At 38.6% G+C, this 22,226-nt stretch overlaps 1 protein-coding gene across 1 annotated transcript in view; it reads left to right on the forward strand.

The window, feature by feature from the left end:
* Positions 1 to 22,226, forward strand: part of PTPRO (protein tyrosine phosphatase receptor type O) — a 151,846-nt gene that overhangs the window by 93,144 nt on the left and 36,476 nt on the right. The window contains 9 exon segments of the mRNA XM_042837884.1: positions 503 to 661; positions 2,286 to 2,438; positions 3,937 to 4,383; positions 5,382 to 5,543; positions 8,083 to 8,282; positions 10,598 to 10,718; positions 13,120 to 13,313; positions 16,140 to 16,251; positions 21,816 to 21,967. Coding sequence (XP_042693818.1) covers positions 503 to 661; positions 2,286 to 2,438; positions 3,937 to 4,383; positions 5,382 to 5,543; positions 8,083 to 8,282; positions 10,598 to 10,718; positions 13,120 to 13,313; positions 16,140 to 16,251; positions 21,816 to 21,967 — 1,700 coding nt within the window.

Genomic DNA, 22,226 nt, shown 5'->3' on the forward strand with positions numbered 1-22,226 from the left:
GATACACTTCTTAGCTAATCTTCAGCTAAGTTCAGATTGGTGCCAAAATTATGATTAATTTCAAGTGTTTTGCTTTTGTGTGGGCAGTTTTACTTGATCAGCAAGTGCTGAAGAAGAAAATCTTAATGGGGTGATGATGGTGAGTTCTTAAGTAATAATTGTGATTTCAACCATGGTTTTTATGCCTGCTCTTCTGCAAATAAGGACAGCTTTCTGTTAAAATGTTGGGGGTTTTTTTCTTTTCTTTTCTTTTTCTTTTCCTGTTAAAAAGCATTGAGTGCACTGACATGGTGTGTGTGGTGGCACATAACCTTGGCTTTGACGTAGTCCCATGTGGCTTTGCCCCAGGCCTCTGTGAAGCCTCGGATATCATCTGGGAAATTTGAGAGTTCCTGTGTCATTCCACACAAAACCATTTTTTTCTTTGATGTTGTTTTTATAGGTTTGCCTGTTGATCTGCTTCTTTCTGCCTTTTTTTCCCCTCTATTTGTATATCCTTTAGAACCCCTTCCTGTGAGCAGTGTTTCTATCTATGATTACAAACCATCTCCAGAAACAGGAGTGCTGTTTGAAATTCAATACCCAGAGAAGTACAATGTTTTCACCCGGGTAAATATAAGCTATTGGGAAGGAAAAGACTACAGAACAATGCTGTACAAAGGTAGGAAGAAACTATTCACTAACTATTCCTGCTAACAAAGATACATTTTAGCTTTTTAGTTATACTTGCTAAAATCAGTGGGTAAAATTCTGTCTCAATCACAGTTGAAAACATCAATACAATTCCCAGTTCCTTCTTTCCAGTCATGATTTTTCTTTGTGAATAGCTAATGGAGAAGCTTAGGGATGCCCTGCATCTGGGAAATGCTTTCAGTATAGCTGATTCTTGGAAAAGACTTGAAGCTGATACCTCTGTATCACTGTGAAGTCACATAGCGCTAGTAGCACTGAGCAACGCTCTATGTCATGTAGTACTGTGTACTACACTATCATTCTTTGTTGTCCCTGAGCTAATAAACCTGTTGCATTTTATCAATTTCATCTTTCTTAGAACAGTTAAACCAACAACAAGCAATCTAACAACCCACATAGTCAATCTAAAGAATTTCAGCAGTCACTAACCATCTAAACAGACTAACAAGGGCAAATTCTGCTTTCTTTTTTGATGTTTTATTTTTGCTTAGATCTGCTTAAATCTCCTTTGCTCTTTTGCCATGCAGTAAGCTTAAGCACATTTATATGAAAGATGTAAAGGACTATCGTACGGAAAGCACTTAAGAGGTGAAAAAGGCACTGCACGCTCTTCAAGTTCCCAAACCCCAGCTGGTTTAGTACAGCATGGTGGCAATATTGCCTCTGAGCAATCCAGTAAGTGATGGATTGAATTTTAGTGATGGAAAGAAGGTTTCCTGTGTAGCAGCCTGGTCACTGCAAGTTCTCTCTGGAGTCAGCAGAGGAAGATGCCCACCTCCAGAAGGAGCATGGAAAACTTTGGTGTTATTGTTTCAGTGTATAAAAAAGATTAGGTTAACATCTTCAAGACTCTGAAATGCAAGATGTTGGGAATGGTGATTCTAGATCATAGTTCTAGAAAAGGGTCTACAAGTGACCCTTTTCTAACGAACAAAGGTGATACTAGCAGCAATTTTTCTTTTTCACAGCTCATATGCAGAGGCTGTAATATTACTGCTGCAGCTGCTGATAAATAAAAAAGTCATTTTGAATTAAGAGATTCCCTAATGAGCAAGCATACTCTTTCCCACAGCTAAATTGCCCTACGCAACATCTCTTCAGCCCACACACGTACTGATGTTGCATATGAGCTCCATTCTCAGACTGTGGCTGGTGCACAGCTGCACTATGGATGGCCCTTCGAGCATCTCCTCTGAATGCTGTGCCTCAGTCAGCACCAGACCAAAGAGGTTTTTGCATGCAATTGTTAAAGGTCTGCAGGAATTGTCAGGTGCTCTTTGAGATGCTCAATGTCACGTGGAGCAGGTTGCCAGGTTGAGTTGCTTTCCTGTGAAATGTAGTTCTTATTTCTCTTTCTGGGCTCTTTTTTTTTTTTTTTTTTTTTTTTTTAATTGACAGCCAGGGAAAATATTGTCAAAACTGAATTATTAGAATTTCATGTCTTAGACCAGGCTGAGCAATGTTTAAACATCTGAAACACTGCCATTTCAGCATGTGTAGCTGCATTATCAGAAAGCAAATATTTGATGTGTTGTTTTCCTTTTTTTTTTTTTTAATAATAAAAAAATCTTTTCTTTTTAAACCTTCTGCAGATTTTTTTAAAGGTAAAACCGTTTTCAATCACTGGCTGCCAGGTATATGCTACAGTAACATCACATTTCAATTGGTATCAGAAGCAACCTTCAACAAAAGCACGCTAGTGGAATACAGCGGGGTTAGGCATGAGCCCAAGCAACACAGAACAGGTAAAGAAAATGATTGTGTACCATTTGTTCCACATCTGTATGTTTGTTTTCCTTTCTGCCGTGAGAGGAGATTGACTGCACGTGAAGGAGGGGCTGTGTGGAAACAGTTATGGAATTTGCTCCTGGCCAGGAACATGGGAGGAGGATGCTGCAGCTGGTACTGTGCAGGCAGGGAGTGAAGTTATGTGCAATATAGCACAAGGGGAAATCTGTATGAGGGTTTCTATTAAGAAGTTGGTTTATTAGAACATAAATTTTGCTTCACATGAGACATTCTTGGCCTTATGTTAGGAATTAAGTTTTAAACCACAGGAATGCCACACTGAGAATGATATTGATCAATCTGTTTTGGTCTGTCTCCTCTCACAGTGAATCACAGCCAAACAGTTGGAGAAGGCCTTCCTCGCTGTTCACTCTTCTCTCATAGAGAAGAACAGTGTTGCTGTGTCCCCACTTGGCGGCCAGATTATGCCCTGAAGCATGAACTTTTAATTTCCAAGACAGCAATGTTGCAAAAGCTGAAAATTGGATTTATTCAGGGTCCAGGACTAATTTAATTTGGTCCTGGGATGATGCCCAAAACTTTCCTGTTAATCTGTTGGACCACAGACATTTTCCAGGGTCTAAAATGAAATGAACCAGTGGCAAAATCAGAAGGCAACCAATAGAATTACATTTTTCTTTCCCACTGCCTTCCCATCCCCCATTCAGGACGTGAAGTGTATGAGGTTTTAGTCTCTGATTTTGTATTAGTGGCTGTGGCTGGGACAGGAGGAGGTGAATAAATCAGTAGGTTGTAAGGGGTCAGCTTAAAATATGTCAGACAGAATGTTTGCAGAGGCTATCCGCAGGTAAAGGCATAAGGCAAGCAATTATGGCACCTTTTGTTCACCTGCTGGCATAAGCAGAAATAACTTCTTTGCATGCCATTTGCCTTCTGAAGATCCAGATCTAGAGATCAAGCTTTCACAGCCATTAAAATTTAAACTGATCTTTAGTGCTTGTGAAAAGGTGTCTACTAAGAACATGTGAAAAGCCCTGTGGCAGCAAGAAGGTCATGCTTTTCAAGTATACATTATGTCATGCGTTAGTTTTGTATGTGTTTTGGAGCTCATTTCTACCGATGGAGGTATTTTTTCTATTATCATGCAATTGTGGAAAACACAGTAAACCGAGACCCACCTTTTTAAATCCAGTTAAGTAGCTTGCTGCTGTATTAGCATTGAAGTCTGATTTATGTCAACTGCATGTGTACTCTGCATCATGGTATTCTTGAGTCCTGATTTTTCTATGAATTTTCAGTAAGCTTGATCCTACTAGAATCACAAAATTACACTGTAATTTTGTAATAGAAGGGAGAATCTTAGGAAGAACAGGTTACTTCAAAATATCCCTGATATATTGTTTTTCTGCAAAGAATATTTCCCTAGGGAATAAGCACCTGGCAGAGGTACACAGAACACACCTATTAAAAGATTAACCTTTGCTTCTCTTTTAGTTCCTTACCCACCTCGAAACATTTCTGTTCAGATTGTGCCAATCAACAGAAACAACTGGGAAGAGCACAGCGGGAATTTTGCAGAAGAATCATTCATAGGACAACAAGAAATCATAGGCAAAGAGAAACTGAGCCGTTTTTCTGGTGCCCCACCTGAAATTCCAGCAGTGAACACAACTGCAGCCTGGCCTGATTACCACTCTAACAGTACTGAGTACGAAACCACATCGCAGCCCTATTGGTGGTCTAATGAAGCTGAATCATCGGAGGGTGAAGAGGAGTTTGTCAATGCAGTTCCCAGGGATTATGGGGCCAGTGAAGTAAACACATCTGAAAAACTCACAACAGAGCCCACTCCTTTCCTTCCTGTACAAATGGTGCTGACATGGTTACCACCAAAGCCACCGACCGCCTTCGATGGTTTCCATATCAGTATTGAAAGGGAAGGTAAAACTGAGCCTTATACACTTCTCATACTCTGTTTCTATAATTCTGTTGGCGAGTTTGTCTCCTTCACAAATTATTAATTACCTAGAATTGTGCCTCACAGGACTTTATTAGATCTCTTGTGTATCTTGGTAAGGTTTTTGCATTGAATAGCATGCAGTTCTGGCTGGGTTTCAAACTAAAATAAGGGAGGTGTGATAAATCACAGTTTGCAATTTCTTTTGTTAAGTAAGATTTATACTGCTGTGCATACTGCTGCTCTGTTTACACCATAGTTATTTTAAATCCACTATGTTATCAGAGAAAGGAGAAACAAGCTGGTGGAAATTGGAGGTGAAGAAGGTACATTATTTCATGTAGCTGTGTCAGCCCCTTGAGAAAGGTTCTCGAGGGGACCACAAAAAAAAGTCATGCTGCATTCAGGTTAACAGTTGTCTCAGGAGAGCAACGGAGCACATTCCTTAGGCCAAAAAGAGGATGTGGTGGAAGATAGAGAAAACTTTTAAGTGGCAGAATTATGATAGAATAGCCATATCATTCAGAGGTATCCTATTTTAAAATCCTTTTTCTCAAAATGAATCTGACTTCCTAATAAACAGTTTTCATAATTATTCCCCCATTTAAGATAAATAATATTTATATATTTATTTATTTATTTTTGCAGAATAAGAAGGCAATAGAACTGGAAGCTTCTTTTCCTCTATGCTGTCCTCTTTTTCACTTGCGCAGTCATGACAACCCTGTTTTATCATCCCCACTACTGAATGAAATTTTGTCCTGGGTTTATTGTTCCTGTACACCTATACTGCAACCTTGGTCATTAATTACTCTTGTTCTGATGGCAAGAAATAAAACTACTCACATAAATCCAGTTCTTTTGGATACTTTTAAATCCCACAGCAGAAACTGTATTAGCATTTCTGATATAAATCATTTTCTCAGTAGCTGGAGCCTTTCAAATTTCAATTAATCCACAATATCTTTCCCCCCTGATTTAGAGAACTCCACAGAACTTCTGACAGTCAGTGAGGACACTCACAAATTTGTTGCTGAACTGAAAGAACCAGGAAAATATAAGTTGTCTGTAACAACATTTAGCTCCTCTGGCTCTTGTGAAGTTCGGGGAAGTCAATCAGCAAAAACGCTCAGCTTTTACATCAGTAAGTACCTCAGTAAATCTTTTTCTCCCAGACCAGTATAACTTTAACGTACAGTGGGTTTGACCAGTAACACACTGTGGCAGGAGTGGTATCTGCTGCAGGATCAGAGAAGTCCATCCCTTGCAAAACAGGTTCTCCTTTTGCATCTTCCAAAGAGAGGATTAGGTTCAGAGAATTAAATCAGTGGTTATAAAGAATCTTGAAAATATTTAACTTCCTTCCTCCTGGAGGCTGTATGCATAGCGTTAAGGACAAAGGGCATCTCGGGCTGAGACTGTGAGATTTGCACAATTAAACACTGAACTCTGAAATTAGATGGTCTCTAAGAGCACACAGGACAAGTAAAGGTAAATGCAATAGTTCAGACTGCTAAATTCAGAGGAGGAAAAAGTAATTTATTATTTCCCTGTAGAATCTCAGGGTTTCTTAAATACAGATTTAGTAAAAGTCAGAATAATAATACAGTACTTAGTAATCCAAGATTGGTACTGAGAATTAGATTGGCAAGTGAGACAGGTGTAATTAAATTCAGACAATGGTCATTCTGAAGGCTTTGATGATCTGTACAGCAACAAGGGAATGAGATGTCTGAATAAGTATATCAGTCCACACACATGCAGAGTATCTTTTTGTACAAGAGGAATTATGGCCTATGGAATGCCCAAACACTGAGAATAGAGGAACACTTCCAGCACAACCCAGTTTTACCTGAGAGAAAATAGTGTCTCCCTCACACATCGAATTCTGCAAAAGAGCATGGTGGCTAGGCTGGCAGAAATATTCATATTAAAAGGAAACGTAGTGGTACCTAACTAATAAATATGCTTGGTAGGTCGTGACATTTACAAATACTATTTAAGCTTAAATTAATCATAATGGTTAAAAGCATGTAACTGAATTCCTGTATTGCTGCAATATTTTTAACAGCTTGATAGGTGAAAGAAAAAGTACTTGGAAAATAAAGAGATGAAACAGGTCTTGAGAGAAAGGGTCTCCGTTGTTTTCATTTAACTATGTTCTGATTTCCATTAGGAATAGTTCATAGGCATCTTCATTATGTGAAAACATCAAAGTATATAAAACTATACAAATAGATCAAAGTATATATAAATTATGTAGTACTGCTATCAGCGCCAAATATTATTCCATCTTAAAAAGTGACTGATTTATGTACATAAATACGCAGTACTGTGTCCTACATACAGTCTACTAAGTGAGGACAGGGACCTCTCAGAAAATGAGAGTGTTAATCAAAGTGTACATTTGGATAGGTTGCTAGATTAAGGAAGAATGGACTTGGATATCATTAGGTATAAAGCTGTAACAAGAATGTAATGACTATATTTGTGTTACGTGTAATAAATGAGGGCTTTTAGGTGTTTTTATTGCTATTTTAATGAAGTATTTCTGTTTGGTTTATAGGCTCCTAGACATGAAGATTATTGGCAATTGACCTAATTATTCTAACTTGAGAACCTTAGTATCTTAGATAGATTTCATGTGCATTTCTGACAGTATGCCAAATCTGAGATGCACACGAGTACTCTTAAGGTAAAATTTGTTTTCCATTCCTCTTTACAAGCCTTTTGTGGAGGCTGCAGCTTTGGACCCTGACACAAGGTTGAGGTAGCTCAATTTCTTTAGTGCTGATGTTGAAACATTTTCTGAACAGAAATTGCTACACATATATTCACTGAATCCAGAGACTAAGTAATGATCAGATTTCACTTTTTTCTAGAGTAGATGTGAGTAGACTTTTGTGAATAAATTTTTCTCACAGCTTCACCCTTATCTTATTCTTGTAACCTTTTGGTTGGTGACTCATCCTGTTGAATTATTGGTTTATATTACCCAACATTTTTGTTGTACTCAAATGGCAGTCTTGATTGTAAAATCTTATAGTCTGATCTTACACAAAATCCTTGCTCTGGATTTGTTTGCTGAAAATTTTTGTCCAAGTCTAGCTAAAGTTATTTTTCAAATTTAAAAGCACATACATATTTAAATAAGTGCTTCAAAAAGTCCGATGGAGAACTCTTCACTATAGTAGACTGTGAACTCAGTTTAAAGACCTCAGGTACATAGTATACTTGAGTAATTTGGTGTATAGTGAAAGGAAAAGTTGTGTGCAATATTTATAATGCGCATAATATATAATCCAGTACATTACTGGACATCACTAATTTTTAAATATTACCAAATATTTATCATGGATCTGTACATTTTTGGATATCACTACTCCTAAAATGCCATTGTAGAGCATACAGGATACTGCTGGGTGGTTTCTGGTAAGTAACAGAAAATACATTCAATCCAAATTTTCGACACAGAAATATTTCTCTTTTCAACTCCTGCTTTGCTATTGGTGGAAATAGTGTTGACTGCAGGCTGTTTCCCATCTTTGCTTTGTGGAAATGGAGGTGGTCAGTTCAGCCTCTTTCCCTAGTAGAAAGCAATATTGTGAAGAAGGATGTTTTAACATGAGTGCCTTAAATGTGCAGAGTGCCTTGCTGACACATGCTTTCTTGGCATGTTCCAGGCCCCACAGGTGAATGGATAGAAGAGCTCACAGAAAAGCCCCAGCATGTGGCAGTGACAGTGCTCAGCTCCACTACTGCCCTGACATCCTGGACAGCCTCACATGAGAGTGGTAGCAATGGCACAATTGTGTCTGTGGTCTCCCTGACTTGTCAGAAGCAAAAGGAAAGTCAAAGGCTTGAAAAACATTACTGCACAGAGGTAAGGGTCCTCTTCAAGACCTGAAAAAAAATAATTCCTAGTCATCCAACTGTTTGTTATCCCAGAACCAAAAGCCCCATCCAGCTAAAGGCTGCAGAGCACAGTGCTCCATTCTGCAGAGTAGAGGGGAAAGAAAAGCATATAGAAATGACAGCATTAAATTCCATCAGCATTAAAACTGTATTTCCACTGCAGTGACTGTGGCCAATTCTCTGTTCAAACTTTTGAGTGAGAAATGTTTGCAGTAGTGAGCAAAATGATATCATATCATATTAACGCTTAGGCATATGTTGCAATCCATTTTTATTAAGAAAAGTGCTCACATGGATGATTATCATTCAAGTTGCATGTATTAATTAATTGTCTCTTAGATTAATTAATTGATTCTTAGATTTCCTCCATATGAGTATAGAACTTGACCCTACATTTTCTGGAAGTCATCTGAATTCAGCTTTTCTTTTCATCCACAAAAGATATTTCAAAGGTAGGAAGTAAATAGTCATCACCACCACCTGTGATTTGGGTGGACAGCACTTCTTTAGGGCTGTCGTTTGGGATGTGTTTATTTTGATCAAGCTTCCTGAACCCCCAAATAAGGCGATTTTCTGCTACCTGAGACCCAAGTGGAGTTTATCTCCATGTCAGATCCTATGGATCTGATGGATGAGTGGAATGTGGTTTTGGTTAGAAAGAGGGTTTAGTCCACACTTCTGTTTCCTTGCCACAATGCTGACAAATCTCTTTTCTAAGTAGCGCCACTGGCTTCCTTAATTTGTGTGATTGAGGAGCCTGAAAAAGGCTGCAGTGCTCCCATGTGCTACACCATCAGCACACCCATGAGAATGGAAGAACAGAGCCATAACTCAGTAAATCTTCACTTCCTTCAACATCGTGATTAGCCTGGCAAGTTAGTTAACACAAGGAGTTTGACATCATTTAAAAGAGTCTTTTTAAATAGGTCTTTGTCAAAATGTTTTGAGTTTTATTCCAAGAATGGCCATGTACTTCCACACTGGGAATTGTCCTTTAAAGACAATTTGAGAATTGTTTCTCAGAACCAGTTTGTAATCTCCTTGAGTTACATTTCTTCCATTTATTAAAAATGCATTCATCTAATCAGGAAGCAAAACAATATGGTAGGTGATAATAAACATTAGAGAGCAAGTATATACATATAGAATTAAAGTAAATACTCAGGGATTAATCTACAAACTCAAATAGAAATACCTAAAACTAATCTGTGAATAAACAAGACATTTGTAAAAGTAAATGTATTTGCTACAAGTAGGCAAAGTGTCTAAATACAGTTGTTTATTTTTATCCCTATAGAGTTTCACACTGCCTCTAATCAAATTTTATCAGATTATTATACATGGAATTATTAATGGCTGTTCGTTTGAATTCTCCTTGACAAGCTGAAAAGGGCAAAATTCAGTGCAGAGTTTTATTCATTTCTACCATTACGCGTGAATTGATTAATTCTCAAAAGCAGCTATTAAAGACAAATTTCATTCCTTACTAAATCTGTGCTTACACTGATGTATTTATGTGCATCACAATAAGCCAAAGGAGGCCGTGATGAGATTCTGGAAAGGTTGCAGAGAAAATACTGTAGAAGGGGGGCCTAAAGTTCTTTCCTCAAAGCTGCTCCATATCTTTCCTGATAGCTCAGAATATGAGGCTTTTCACATATTGTACCAGATCAAGAATCAGCCGGTCAGGCATTATGCTTCCAGCTCTGACCAATTCTTGGTGTGCCACAGCAGACTATTTAATTTTGGTATCTCAAACAGAAAAGTCACAAGATCTCTTCATCAGATTTTGTAGTGCTGTGCAAGACAGGTGAAAGAGTAGTTCCTCTCTGATTTTAGCATTCAGACATTTAACAGTTGCACTCAGAAGATAGATTTCCCATAAGGCTGCTTTCAGGTCATATAGCTGCAGTTGAATCGGATGGCCGATGAAAACCCTGAGGCTTTCATTGAAAGCATACTGCTTAAATACTCTAGCCTTGTTAATATCAGCTGAGTATGAATATGTCATTAAGCTTTGGTGAGAGGAGAGAGTGGCTCAAATGCGTCTGCACCTGACCTCACATGGCAAGGTAAGTGTGATTCTTTGGGTCAGATCATTTGTGAATCCAAGCCTGAATGCTTTCAAAGTTTTGCCATTTGGGGTGTAATTGAATGAGAATTCAGCTACTGATGCTGGTTCAGAAACTTGTATTAACTGTTCTATTAAGCAGTTCAAGTAGTCCCAATATTCTTTTAACCAACCAAGTAATACTTCACATCTGATGTGCACTCTTTCATTAGGTAAATTCAAGCAGCAGCCTCATTGAAAATCTTGTTCCTGGTGCCCAGTACCAGGTTGTGGTTTACTTAAGGAAAGGACCATTGGTTGGACCGCCCTCTGATCCTGTTACATTTTCTATTGGTAAGTCCTGCAGCTACTGTTTGAAATGCTTCTTCTTTTCTTTTTCCTGAATATGAGTAGTATATTCATTAAATTCTAGAGCCCAAAAAGAAATACAGACAAAATCATCATGTTGGTTGTTTCAAATGTTATGAACACTTACTGAGAGCATTTGTTTTCCTTGTGTTGTCTAGCCCATTAATGAGGGAAAAACATGAGTGCTCCATCAGTGGGTGATGCCTATTTCATGTTTAAACACTGGATTATTACAAAACTGAACTAGAAAACAATTGTGGATTCACACACATGGAGCCTTTTGTAATGAACTGTCTTCACCTTTGGCCACATGTATGTTCATCTCTAACAGCGTCCCTGGTTTATGTTCTTTTGGGAGGGAGTCACTTCACTTAGGTGTGGCCAGTCTGAGCTGCAGGTAGTCTGCAATTAATGGAGAGATGTGGGCACCTCCTAGAGGTAAATCATTCTTACTGTCTCATGAAAGGTATGGGACTGTTGTTAAGGTATTTGTAGCAAATTTGCCTTGTGAACTATGCAGTGTGTTCCAGTCTGAAGGCCATGGCACTAAGTCAGGAGCTGGATTATCTCCTCTTGTACTAAGGTTGATGCCAACCTTGATTTTCTTGAGTTAAACCATGAATCTTGATGTTCACTGCTTTGAAATCTGAAGATAAAAAAGGCTCTTTAAGAATGAGATTGACATTTTCAAGAATGTGGTTTCACAACCTACCTGCAGAGCTTTTCCTCCCATGCCTATAATTCAAGGTTCCATCAAGCCCCTAACTAAAGAGTGACTTAGGATTTAATATCTTTCAGTTTCCATGTCATTTATTTTGTTAAGGTTACTACTGTAGCAAAATATAATGAAAAAGGGCAAAGAGAAAGATATTCAATCTATAGAATTGCATTTGCAGAGGAATATTTAACCTGAGTCACCCAGCCTTTTCCTTTTGACTAATAGTCCACCTTGTAGGTGAGCAGGTGGCTGAAAGTTAGCGATCTTCAGTATTTGTCACTCTGCATCCTCTCTGTGATATAGGGAAGAAAGCAAAACAAACAAAAAGGCAAGCAAGCAGACAAAAGTTATCCTGTTAAGAAGTGAATTCTGTAGATGAAAGCAGATATGTGAAGTAATAAATAAGGTGAGAGTTTTTTCATTCCAGGCAACCTCCTCATGTATTTGTGTAAGCGGAGTCTGTATAAGAATTTGAAAAGAGAACATGATATAGTACAGTAAAGAAGAAAATCTAAGTGAGAAAATATGTTATATATATATGTGTGTGTATACACAAATACACACATCCTTATTAAAATCTATATAATTGAATGATATTTATGAAAGAATTTTTTTTCTCATTGTAGTTATTTAAGAAATCTGTGAAGTTCTATTTTCATTTGAGAAAGTGAAATCATATATTCCCATGTTAAATGATTTTCCTCATTTTCTCCACATTTTTATATCAACCAAACTATGAAAAGTTCTTACTTATAATGAAGAGAACATTTTATGGTGTAAAACAACAGTTGTAGGATTTTTCCTTTGATTACAGGATATTGAATTTGATATTACAATAATAGAAGTGCAAAACAAACTGTTCAGTGAAGTGATCAGTGATGGCTAAAGATGAATGAAACAAAAATATGCTAAAATATGCCTTAAAAAGTATTTATTTATCATAAGCCTCATTTTCACTGGGTGAGTGTTAATACTTCATGGAATGGACAGAAAAGATGAAGGAAATGGAGACTGACTTGTAAAAAGGAAATGCAGTCAAGTGCAAATATAGGCTGAAGTGTTCTTTATTCTGCAAAAGTTGGGGCTCTGCAACCCTTGGAAATGTTAGCAAAGTACTTATTTAAGTAATCTCACTGAAGTCATGAAGAGTGATTTCTTTCCAGAAAGTAAAGGTTGCTGAACTTGACCCTGATGTGACATTCTTCAAATCGCTTTACTTCTCTTTCCTGTTTCCATCATCTGTGAGGCAAGAACAGCAATTCATGGCAGCACCTTTAGGTTCCCTAGGGAAGGAAGGATAGGCATAAAAAAACTGTTCTTTCTGGTGGCCTTTATCTTCCAAAGTGTTGTGGCATTTGATGCTTTTGTTTTTGAGCTTACAACTTGAAACATCTCCTAAACAGCCTGATTTTTTCAAAGTAAATGGAAACCTTCAGTCATTTCTGACAAAGGAAAGATAAGAACAAATGCTGAAAAGAATGGTATTCCACTGCTTGTGACAAGGAAGCTATTAGGAATTAAAATCAGGAACAAATCAGAAACAGATAGAACTTGGTTAATGGAAAGTATTGTTCTGAATTTTAATTGTTAATTTATTTATCTGTTTAATGTAATTAATTAAAAATAAAAGAAACCAACAAGCTACTAATCACAGTCTCTGTTTTATAGTGCCCACTGGAATAAAGGATCTGACACTGTACCCTTTGGGACCTACTGCTGTGGTTTTGAGCTGGAACAGACCTTTCCTTGGGGTTTTCAGGAAATATGTTGTAGAAATGTTTTACTTCAATCCATCAACAATGACATCTGAGTGGACAACCTACTATGAAATAGCAGCAACCATCTCCCTAACTGCCTCTGTGGTAATGTGGCTGTTTCTGAGTATTGCTTTCTCATTCATGTGTGGCCCTGGCACCTTGGGGCATTTTCTTATTCGGCTTCTCCCCTATGAAAAATGTATATATGCCTTTAAACTTGGAACATTTTTTCAGGCCAAGCAGAGAAAACATCCAGGATGCGGGCAGCATCTCTTTCCCAAAGTAGGGAAATACAGCTGAACGATGCTAAAATTTTAGTAGAATGACAAAACAAGAGATGAGCCTCTATTTGTTGAGAAATGGACATATTCAGCAAGTCCAAAGGCAGCTTCAGTTTGTGTGTCAATTTGTCAGTTAAGGCTTTAACCAATTCAGGTGTCTCCTCAGGGAGAGCAATCCAAAGCCTTATCTGCATAATTAATATTGATAATAGGGAGTTGGGGCTTGCAGGCTAGTCTTGTGTTGAGCCATCTGGAGCACTTAGCTGCAGAGATGCTCTTGTGAAAATAGCTTTCATATTTCTGAAGCTGCAAAGATGTGCAGCAGGATTTCACCTAGGCAAAAATTATTTTCTAGAAGAACATGAACACAAACCTTTGCAAGACTGAATATTTAACAGAAATCCCATGAAATTTTCCTCTTGCTTTCCACATCTTCCTAGAGAAGCTGAACAGGTTATATTCAAACTTCGCCACTGCACAAGACAGTGAACAGTTTTAGCTGAAATTAGTTGCTCAGAAAGCTATGAGTATGCAAAAATGACAGCAACAACTTTTGCTGCTTATGAGAGCTGCAGTGATTTACTGTAATTCATTTGCATAATACTATTTGTGTAGTCGTTTCAGCTACCGCGGCTGAACAGTAATTGGGTATGTGACAGTAAATCTAGCACATAAATCTCCAAGGAAATTAAAACCAAAAATAACTTACCAAAGAAGTAATTAATACCTTGTAGTCATGACTCAGCACAATTAGATTAATATCTAAGTGATCCAAATCATCTTAGAAATAATAGTGTCTTTCAGAGTTTGTGTGGTTCGTTAGAAAATGAGATGATATTACCCACTGCTGTTACAAATTCAGTTCATGAAAGCTAAAAGAAGTTGGCTTCTTTTCCAACTTCTTTGTCTGAATTTCAGTTGGAAGTACAACAGTTGCCATACACTCCCAAAGCGAATGTTTCTTAAAGAATAATTTTTAAAGAGTTAATGTAAATTAGAGAAATAATGTCTTTTTGCTCTGTTATGACATTTAGCATACAAGTATGTATTGGAGAACTTTTAGTTGGGTTCACTCGCCATATTCAAGAATCCCACTGTGTCCTGCAGATTTCTCTATTGTCAGTAAATTATCTGACATCTCTGATGGTCTCTGCAACAAGCGTTAAGCCCACTGAGGAAGCAGAGGAGTGAAAAATCTGCCATCTGAAGTGGGATGAAAAATTGTTTCCTGAAGCACATCTCACTAGTCAGAACTTTTGGAACTGAATAGCCCTTTCGCTCTAATTGCTCCCTTCATTTTGCAATCATCCAATCACCAAGGCTGGAAAAGACCTCCAACATCATCCAGTCCAATCATACCTATCACAAATACTTTATTTTGCTTTTATACCTCACCATTTAGCTCATCTTGCAGAAATACTGCAAGTAAATAAATAAACAGTAAATAAATCAGGCGCACCATCAGAGGAAATAAATGTCTCACTTTTCATTCCCAGGTGTAAAAACCCTTTTGATGAGGGAAATCAGGCCGTGGTTACTCACTCCAAAACAGACAGTAACTTAGAACATAGTTTTCTGGCTGGTGAAAGTCTTAAAGGACGTAATTGCAGAAGGGAAGTGAATAAGGCCCATTTGCGATGATGGTTAATAAATGCCTGACAGAACCCATTAAACCATGTCCCTCAGTACAACATCTAAATGTTTATGCTCTGAAGCTTGTTTTAAAGTCATCCAAACAGTGTTACTCTTCCCAGCATTGCAACAGAAGTCTGTAAGAACAAGTCCAAGCATCTTCAAAGTTTTGATGTCAAATGGATAAAACCATTCCTAAAACCATAAAGAGAATAGGCCCAAAATGCTGTATTTGGATTGCCTTGTGTTGTCTGAAAAAAGAAAAGGCCACTGAAAACATCAGAGATCTGTGAAATAAGCAATTTCAGATTTGTTAAAATTTTTCATTATTATCAATATGCTTTTATTTTGAATTACAAAATATCATTAGGATTTTCATTTAAGTATAAATTTAAACATAAAGATTAAAATATGGGGTTTTTTTGGCATTGGAAACATTTTAATTTTAACTTAAATATGGCAAGCAATATTGCAATATAAAATATATTGTACTTTATATTTCATTTATATCTCATTTGTATTTATATCTATAATTTATGTCTCATTTATAACTCATTTATATTTCATTTATATTTCATCTATAATAAATGATAATACAATATGAAACACACTTCAAAAATTGGGGGGAAAAAATGAGTACTTTGAAGCGACAATATCTGAGTCAAAAACATTGTTTCTAATATATCTTAAAAACCCAATTAATCAGGAAAGAAGAGCCCACATTGAGAGGGTGAATGAGAAGTCCCCATGGTGGTGGACATGGGGCCATGTGCCCTGGCTTAAGCAGCACAGTTGCCACAACCAGCTTTGGTCTTCCCACACACATTTTTGAATGAATTCAAATACCAAATTACAGAATTTACCACTGGAGTAAGAATTGAGAGCTCAATCAAACAGCCCCTTGTCTGGCACTGGATTTACAGATATGGCTGCATTTATATTTTTTTTTTTAAGTAAGTCACACTACATTCTGGTAAATTTTCTGCTGAGCTGCTATTTGTCTTTTGTCTCCCTGCAGAGGATAGCTAACCTGCTGCCTGCATGGTACTACAATTTCCGGGTCACCATGGTGACTTGGGGAGACCCAGAGCTGAGCTGCTGTGACAGCTCCACCATCAGCTTCATAACAGGTAAGCAGCACTCTGAAGAGACCGTGGAAATAATGCCAGAAGCAGGAGGATGGGAAAAAATGCTGTGTTTCACCTGCAGATACTTGAAAATCCAAGTATTTAATAGTTAAGAGTGAGGGGTTGTCCTTGGTTTTGTTTTTACTTTCTCAAAGAAAGCTCTTAGTCTTGCTTTAGGTATAATTTTGCTGTGCAAAGCACAGTGTTGGATTACTCTGTCTCACCTCCATCAGCTGAAGGCATAGCTCCAGTGAGGCCTATGACTGTGCTTGTCTTTTATGACACTGTTTTGCACTTTAAAAGGTAGATGGATAGTGTGAATTCTGATATTGTGAAATATTTTTCCATGTATTTGCACTGTCCCCATATCAAAGAATCACTGAATCATTAAGGTTAGACCTCTAAGATCATCTAGTTCAACTGCCAACTCATCCCCGCCATGCCCACTAACCGTCTCTCAGTACCACGTCCACACTGTTTTCAAGCACCTCAAAGGACAGTGACTCCATCACATCCCTGGGCAGCCTATTCCAGTGTATCACTGTTCTTTCTGAGAATAATTTTTTCTTAATATTCAATCCGAACTTCCCCTGATGCAACTTGAGGCCATTCACTCTCATCCTATCACTGCTACCCAGGAGAAGAGGCCAGCCCCCACCTCACTACAATCTCCTTTCAGGGAATTGTATTGAGACTCGTAGAATTCCTTCCTTTCCCCCTCAGCTATCCACAGATTAGACTTTGACGTCTTAGCCAACATGGAGTAGAGTTCTGCATGCATCATGTAGATCTAGGCAAGAACTATGTCTTGTAGCACATTTTTCTTGTGCTCCAGATCTGCCTTCTTCTGTGTGTGTGCAATGAGAAGAGTGCTGCTGAGATCAAGATGTTGCAACCTCTGCTGGGTGCATTTTCACTGGGCAGCTCTGCCCTGACCAGTCCCTCCCACTCGAGGTTCTCAGCTGTAGGAACTTGTTATGCCCCCATTGCTTTCCTTCCTCCAGCTGGAACCAGCTTTGAATCTAGCACGCTCCCTTGTCTCTTGCCAGTTTGAATTGGAGTGTTCAATATATAAAATGGATTAGCCAGAAAGGGAACAACATTTGAGGCTCCTGTGAGCTCCCTGACATGTGCTTCCAGCACCCAGACTGCTTGAGTCAAGGTCCCCTATTGAATCATTTTGCTTTTATTCATCATCATTTAGCTCACCTTGCAGAAATACTGCTGATAGAAAGCAGTAAATAACTGAGGCGCACCACGAGAGGAAATAAATGTCTCACTTCTCTTTCCCAGCTGTAAAAACCACATTATGAGGGAAATCAGGCTATAGTTATTTCCTCCAAAACAGATAGTAACCTAGAACAAGATTTTCTGGTTTGTGAAAGCCTTAACAGGATGCAACTGAGAAAGGGAAGTCAATAAGGCCTATCTGTGATGATGGTTAAAAATGGACCAACAGAACCATGTGAACAAAACTATCACTGCATTGAGTCTTAGCTCCATTGAAGTCAAATGAAACCTGTCATCCTCAAATATCTGATCCCAAGGTATGCTGGGACAAATCCTGTCACTTGTCTGGAGCATCATAAACTCACAGCATCCAGCAGAGCCCCAAGACAAATCTTAAGGACACTCATTGCCCTTTGGCATCAGTCATTTTTTCTTTTTCACTGTAAAGAAGAAATTTTCCAGCTGATTGGTTTCTGTGTGAGGGAATAAATGTCTTTTCCAACTCATTTGGGTACCAGGTTCAGCATTTTTGAGTGGAAATACTCTAGTAGGGCCGACATACTTCTTGTTTCCCAAAACATGCAGTAGAACATAGGAAGTTATTCTAAAATATAAGCCTCTATCAGGATCATTTTGGATTTCTGTGTGGGGCAAGTAAGGACTTTTACTGCCACAACATGGAAAAATGGATCAACTCCTTACCTAGCAGACGTACACAAATCGGAAAAGAATGAAGACCTCAGGTAATGTTACCCATTTGTGACTGGCAAAACCCCTTTGCAAAAAAGCCAACTCATATTCAGAGAGGGAGCAGACCACCACTCCCCCTAGAAAGTTGTACTGATGGTTAATTCTTATTATGAAAGGTTTATCCTTTGCTCCTGATCTGCATTTATCTAGTTTTAATGTCCAGTTTATGATTCTTGTTGCATTTTCTACTTATTGATTGAAGAACCTCAGAGCTTATTTTTTTCCCCTCCTCTTTACACAGAATTTACCTTCACATTTCTCTCTTGATGAATTCTATCCGCTGAACTCTTCAGGTACTCTCAGTAGGGCATTTTCTCATGCAACTTCTTTTCCCAACTCTGCCTCTCTAATTTTTACTGTCTCTACCAATGAAAACCTGTGCCTAAAATTGCAGTGCCAGCTGCTGAATACTCCTGCAGAGGCAAAATCAGCTCCCTATTCAATGCTCTTCTGTTTGTGCATCTCAATGATTGCATTTCCTATAGCATCGTGCTGGAGGTCTGTGTTGATTTGCTTCTATTCTGTGCCTTCTAAACTCCTCCTAGGGTAGCTATTTTTCCTTTTTCCTAAAGATTATTGCACCTGGTCGTCCAAAATAAGTTTTGTTTGAATGGGCCCAGCAGAGGGGCCAATAATTTAAATCACAGTCCTATCCTGAGCATTTTCTTCTTTACCAATCATTGTGCCAGTTGCATGGCTCATCAGCTGTGCTTTTATTTTCAGGGTATTGATGAAAACATTGAATACCAATGAGCCAGATCTTAAGCATTGTAAGGGGAAAATCTTGATTTAAAAAATAAAAATAAATTAGATTTGGCCAAATTACAAGTGCTTATCAATAGACAGTCACAACCAAATTTAAGCATTAAATACCTTTCTGTTCTCTGATTGCATTATTAGTTGAATCCTCTTCAGTTTTGTCCTGAGAATGCTGTCAGGCTAACTCACCAGGAAGAGGTATGCCAATTTTTCATGTCTGCAGGTTGGAAATGTTTGTCCCCAGTAGGTGCTGCTTTGTACTATCTCAAGCTGTCAAGGAACTGCAAGGTTCTTTATCACCCTCAGCCTGTTTCCTTCCAAAGGGAGAAGATGTTTAAAGGAGGTTTTGGTCCCTTTCTGAGTCATTCTGAACAACTCTACCTTCCTCGCATAGCTTGAGATGGTTGCTAAGAATTAGAAAAAATAAAAATAAAAAATAAAACCCACCAAAACCAAACTTAAAAATATTAAATTCCAGGTTTAGTGAGCTTCTTGATTGTACACCATCTGTCAGACCATTTCCCTAGAGCAGAATCCCACGTGGAGCTCACTGGACCATAGTACCTGAAATGAAAACAGTACTAGAAGATACTGGGTGATGTGCAGTTCTCTTCCTCAACAGCTGGTCAGACGTCTCCAGGAGAGTGGGGAGATTGGGGGCCCAGACTGCCCTTAAGTAAATCTTGCCAGAAGCAGCATTTGCTCTCAGGCTCCTGCAGGAACAGCTGCATGCTGTTGTGATAATACAGGGAGAGATCGTGGCACTGCCGGTGTTGCTGTGGTGACTAATGAGTTTTTAATGCCACCTGCTGTAAGCAGCTGGATCTTAAAGCAATCATAAGCAAGGGTACTTCAGACCACCAACATTTTCTTTTGTGGCAAGGATGCCTTTAGGTTTGAAAATAAATAAACAAACAAACAAATGAACAAACAAGGAGAGGCAGACCCTGCAAGGCTGCCCTCTGTTGGTCCAGTGGATGCTTTCAGCTGTCACTTGAGCCCGGTTGGCCATGTCGTTTCCTACAGCCTTTCCATGCAACTCAGTGAAAAATGGTGCTAAGGGGCACACCAGTCCTGGCCTGTGGTCATATTTCACATATGCTGCAGGTACTGTTGTCACGTAGCTAAACTTAAAGCTATGTGAGTGTTAGGAGGGCAAATGCGTCATCAGTATCAAAGTTTAAGAGGAAATTATTCATAGCACATAAGATTCATTCTAGTAGTGGCCTTAGGTTGTAAGAATGCATAAGGATGGACTGGGAACTCTATAAATTAAAGAAGCATTACCTTAAAGATTTTGTACTGAGTAATGCTGCTTTGTCTCAACAGCATAAAAGGGCGATCTCAAGATGAATTTGAGAGAAGAGTCTTACTAAGCGCTTCTAAATGACTCTAAATTGCCCGTCGTTGTATTTCTTCCATTCTTCAGTAAATCTGTGTTCCTAACAGATCTTAGCATAGTCATAGAAGCCTTCGTGAAAGCAGCAGTGACACCGTGTGGCCCCTTTCAAGCAGTTCCATGCTGCCTTTGTGCAGCTGCTCGCACCCAGGGCTCTGCCAGGAAGCAGGGCAATGCTTCTGCAAAGGCACAAACAAATTCGTTGTGGTTTAAGGAAGATCAATCCATGTCCTTTTCACTCTAGGGCTCTTACAGAATTTGCCAAGCACATGGAATCATACACTTCCCATTTTTTTCCAGATTATCCCACTCATAACACCTTGAGGGACAGGGCTTACCAACTGCTGACTTCCTCTTTGGGTGCTCCACTCAACTCAAATCCCAGTTAGGGCACATGCAGTTCTCAGTTAGGTAGGTGATCAAGGTGAGCCAGTCAGTTATGCTCCCTCTTCAAATAATAGAGAGAGAGGCACCTCTCTTACTCATTCTAAACACCTGTTTTAGGAGGATAGCTTTGTAGGTGTGTCTTGCTCCTTTGGTGTTGCAGGGAATTAAGGTTTTGGCTGACCACAGGAGCAACCCACCATACAGCCAGCCTTTGAACAGGCTCAAAGGGCTATGGAGTAGAGTATAGAGGAAGAGAAGGGACAACAGCTGCTTTGCCTAATACCTAATGACATAGTCCACAAGTTGCCAAGTGTTTGTAGATTTGAGACTTAATGCTTAGCAGGGGGATTGGACTCATTGATCTTTTGAGGTCCCGTCCAATCCCTGACATTCTGTGATTCTCTGATGAAGGGACTTGCACACTGGGAGCAAAGAGAGCTGAAGCTTTTCATGCAAAGAGACATTCTTTTGTTCACGTTCAGAGTTTGTTGCTTTTCTGTTGTTGTTTGTTCCTTTTCTCCTGTGGAAAAGCTATCTAAGTTATCCAGTGTGACAGTTCTTATTTATTAGTCACTGAGTGTCATTGCTTTTCAGTGCTATTACACAGTGAAGCAATATCCGAGGCTTTTAGCTTTAAATTTCATTTATAAATGTTGATTCAGAAAATGGTTTCTATCAGCCAGGAGCTTCATGCTTCTCTCTTTCTCTCTTTCTCTCTTTCTCTCTTTCTCTCTTTCTCTCTTTCTCTCTTTCTCTCTTTCTCTCTTTCTCTCTTTCTCTCTTTTTTTTTTTTTTTATAAAACTGTAAGGCTGTGAACAAAAATAAATTCCTGTTCCAAATGTTCCTCAGGGAAAAGCTGTTTTTCATTTCTTTCAGCTAGTACTCACCGGTATAAAGTGCAGATGATTTTACTCATACATTTCTGCTGTGGTCATGATACTCTTTTCCCAGTAGTATCCCTTGGCAGAAGTTTATTATTGGAATAATTGGTAATCAGTTGTGTTAGAGCACATCTGTAATATGTTTGTCCTATTCCTTCAGCACCAGTGGCACCTGAGATTACCTCCATAGAATATTATAATCACCTTTTGTACGTCACCTGGACCTATGGAGGAGATGGTACTGACCTCTCTCATTCCAGGATGTTGCATTGGATGGTCATTGCGGAAGGAAAGAAAAAAATCAAGAAGAGTGTAAGTATGACCGGGGAAAGTGTCATTCTCTTTGTATTCTTTTGCTTAATTGATGATTTTGTATTGCAATGTTTGAGCACATTGGTTAATCAGTTAGAGTTATTTCTGTGTGTGAGCACTTTGGAACACTCAAGCTGTTAAGACAGACAGTGGGTGGAATGCTTCCATTGCAATCCAACAAAAAATACTGTTAATTTAGGTGAGAATTTAGGAACAGCTTATTGAACTTCTGAACTGCAGCCAGTAGAAATTGTAGAGT

This window comes from Centrocercus urophasianus, unplaced genomic scaffold, assembly GCF_019232065.1.
Source record: "Centrocercus urophasianus isolate 14NV4802_14NV808 unplaced genomic scaffold, USGS_Curo_1.0 seq_73, whole genome shotgun sequence".
Lineage (NCBI taxonomy): Eukaryota > Metazoa > Chordata > Aves > Galliformes > Phasianidae > Centrocercus > Centrocercus urophasianus.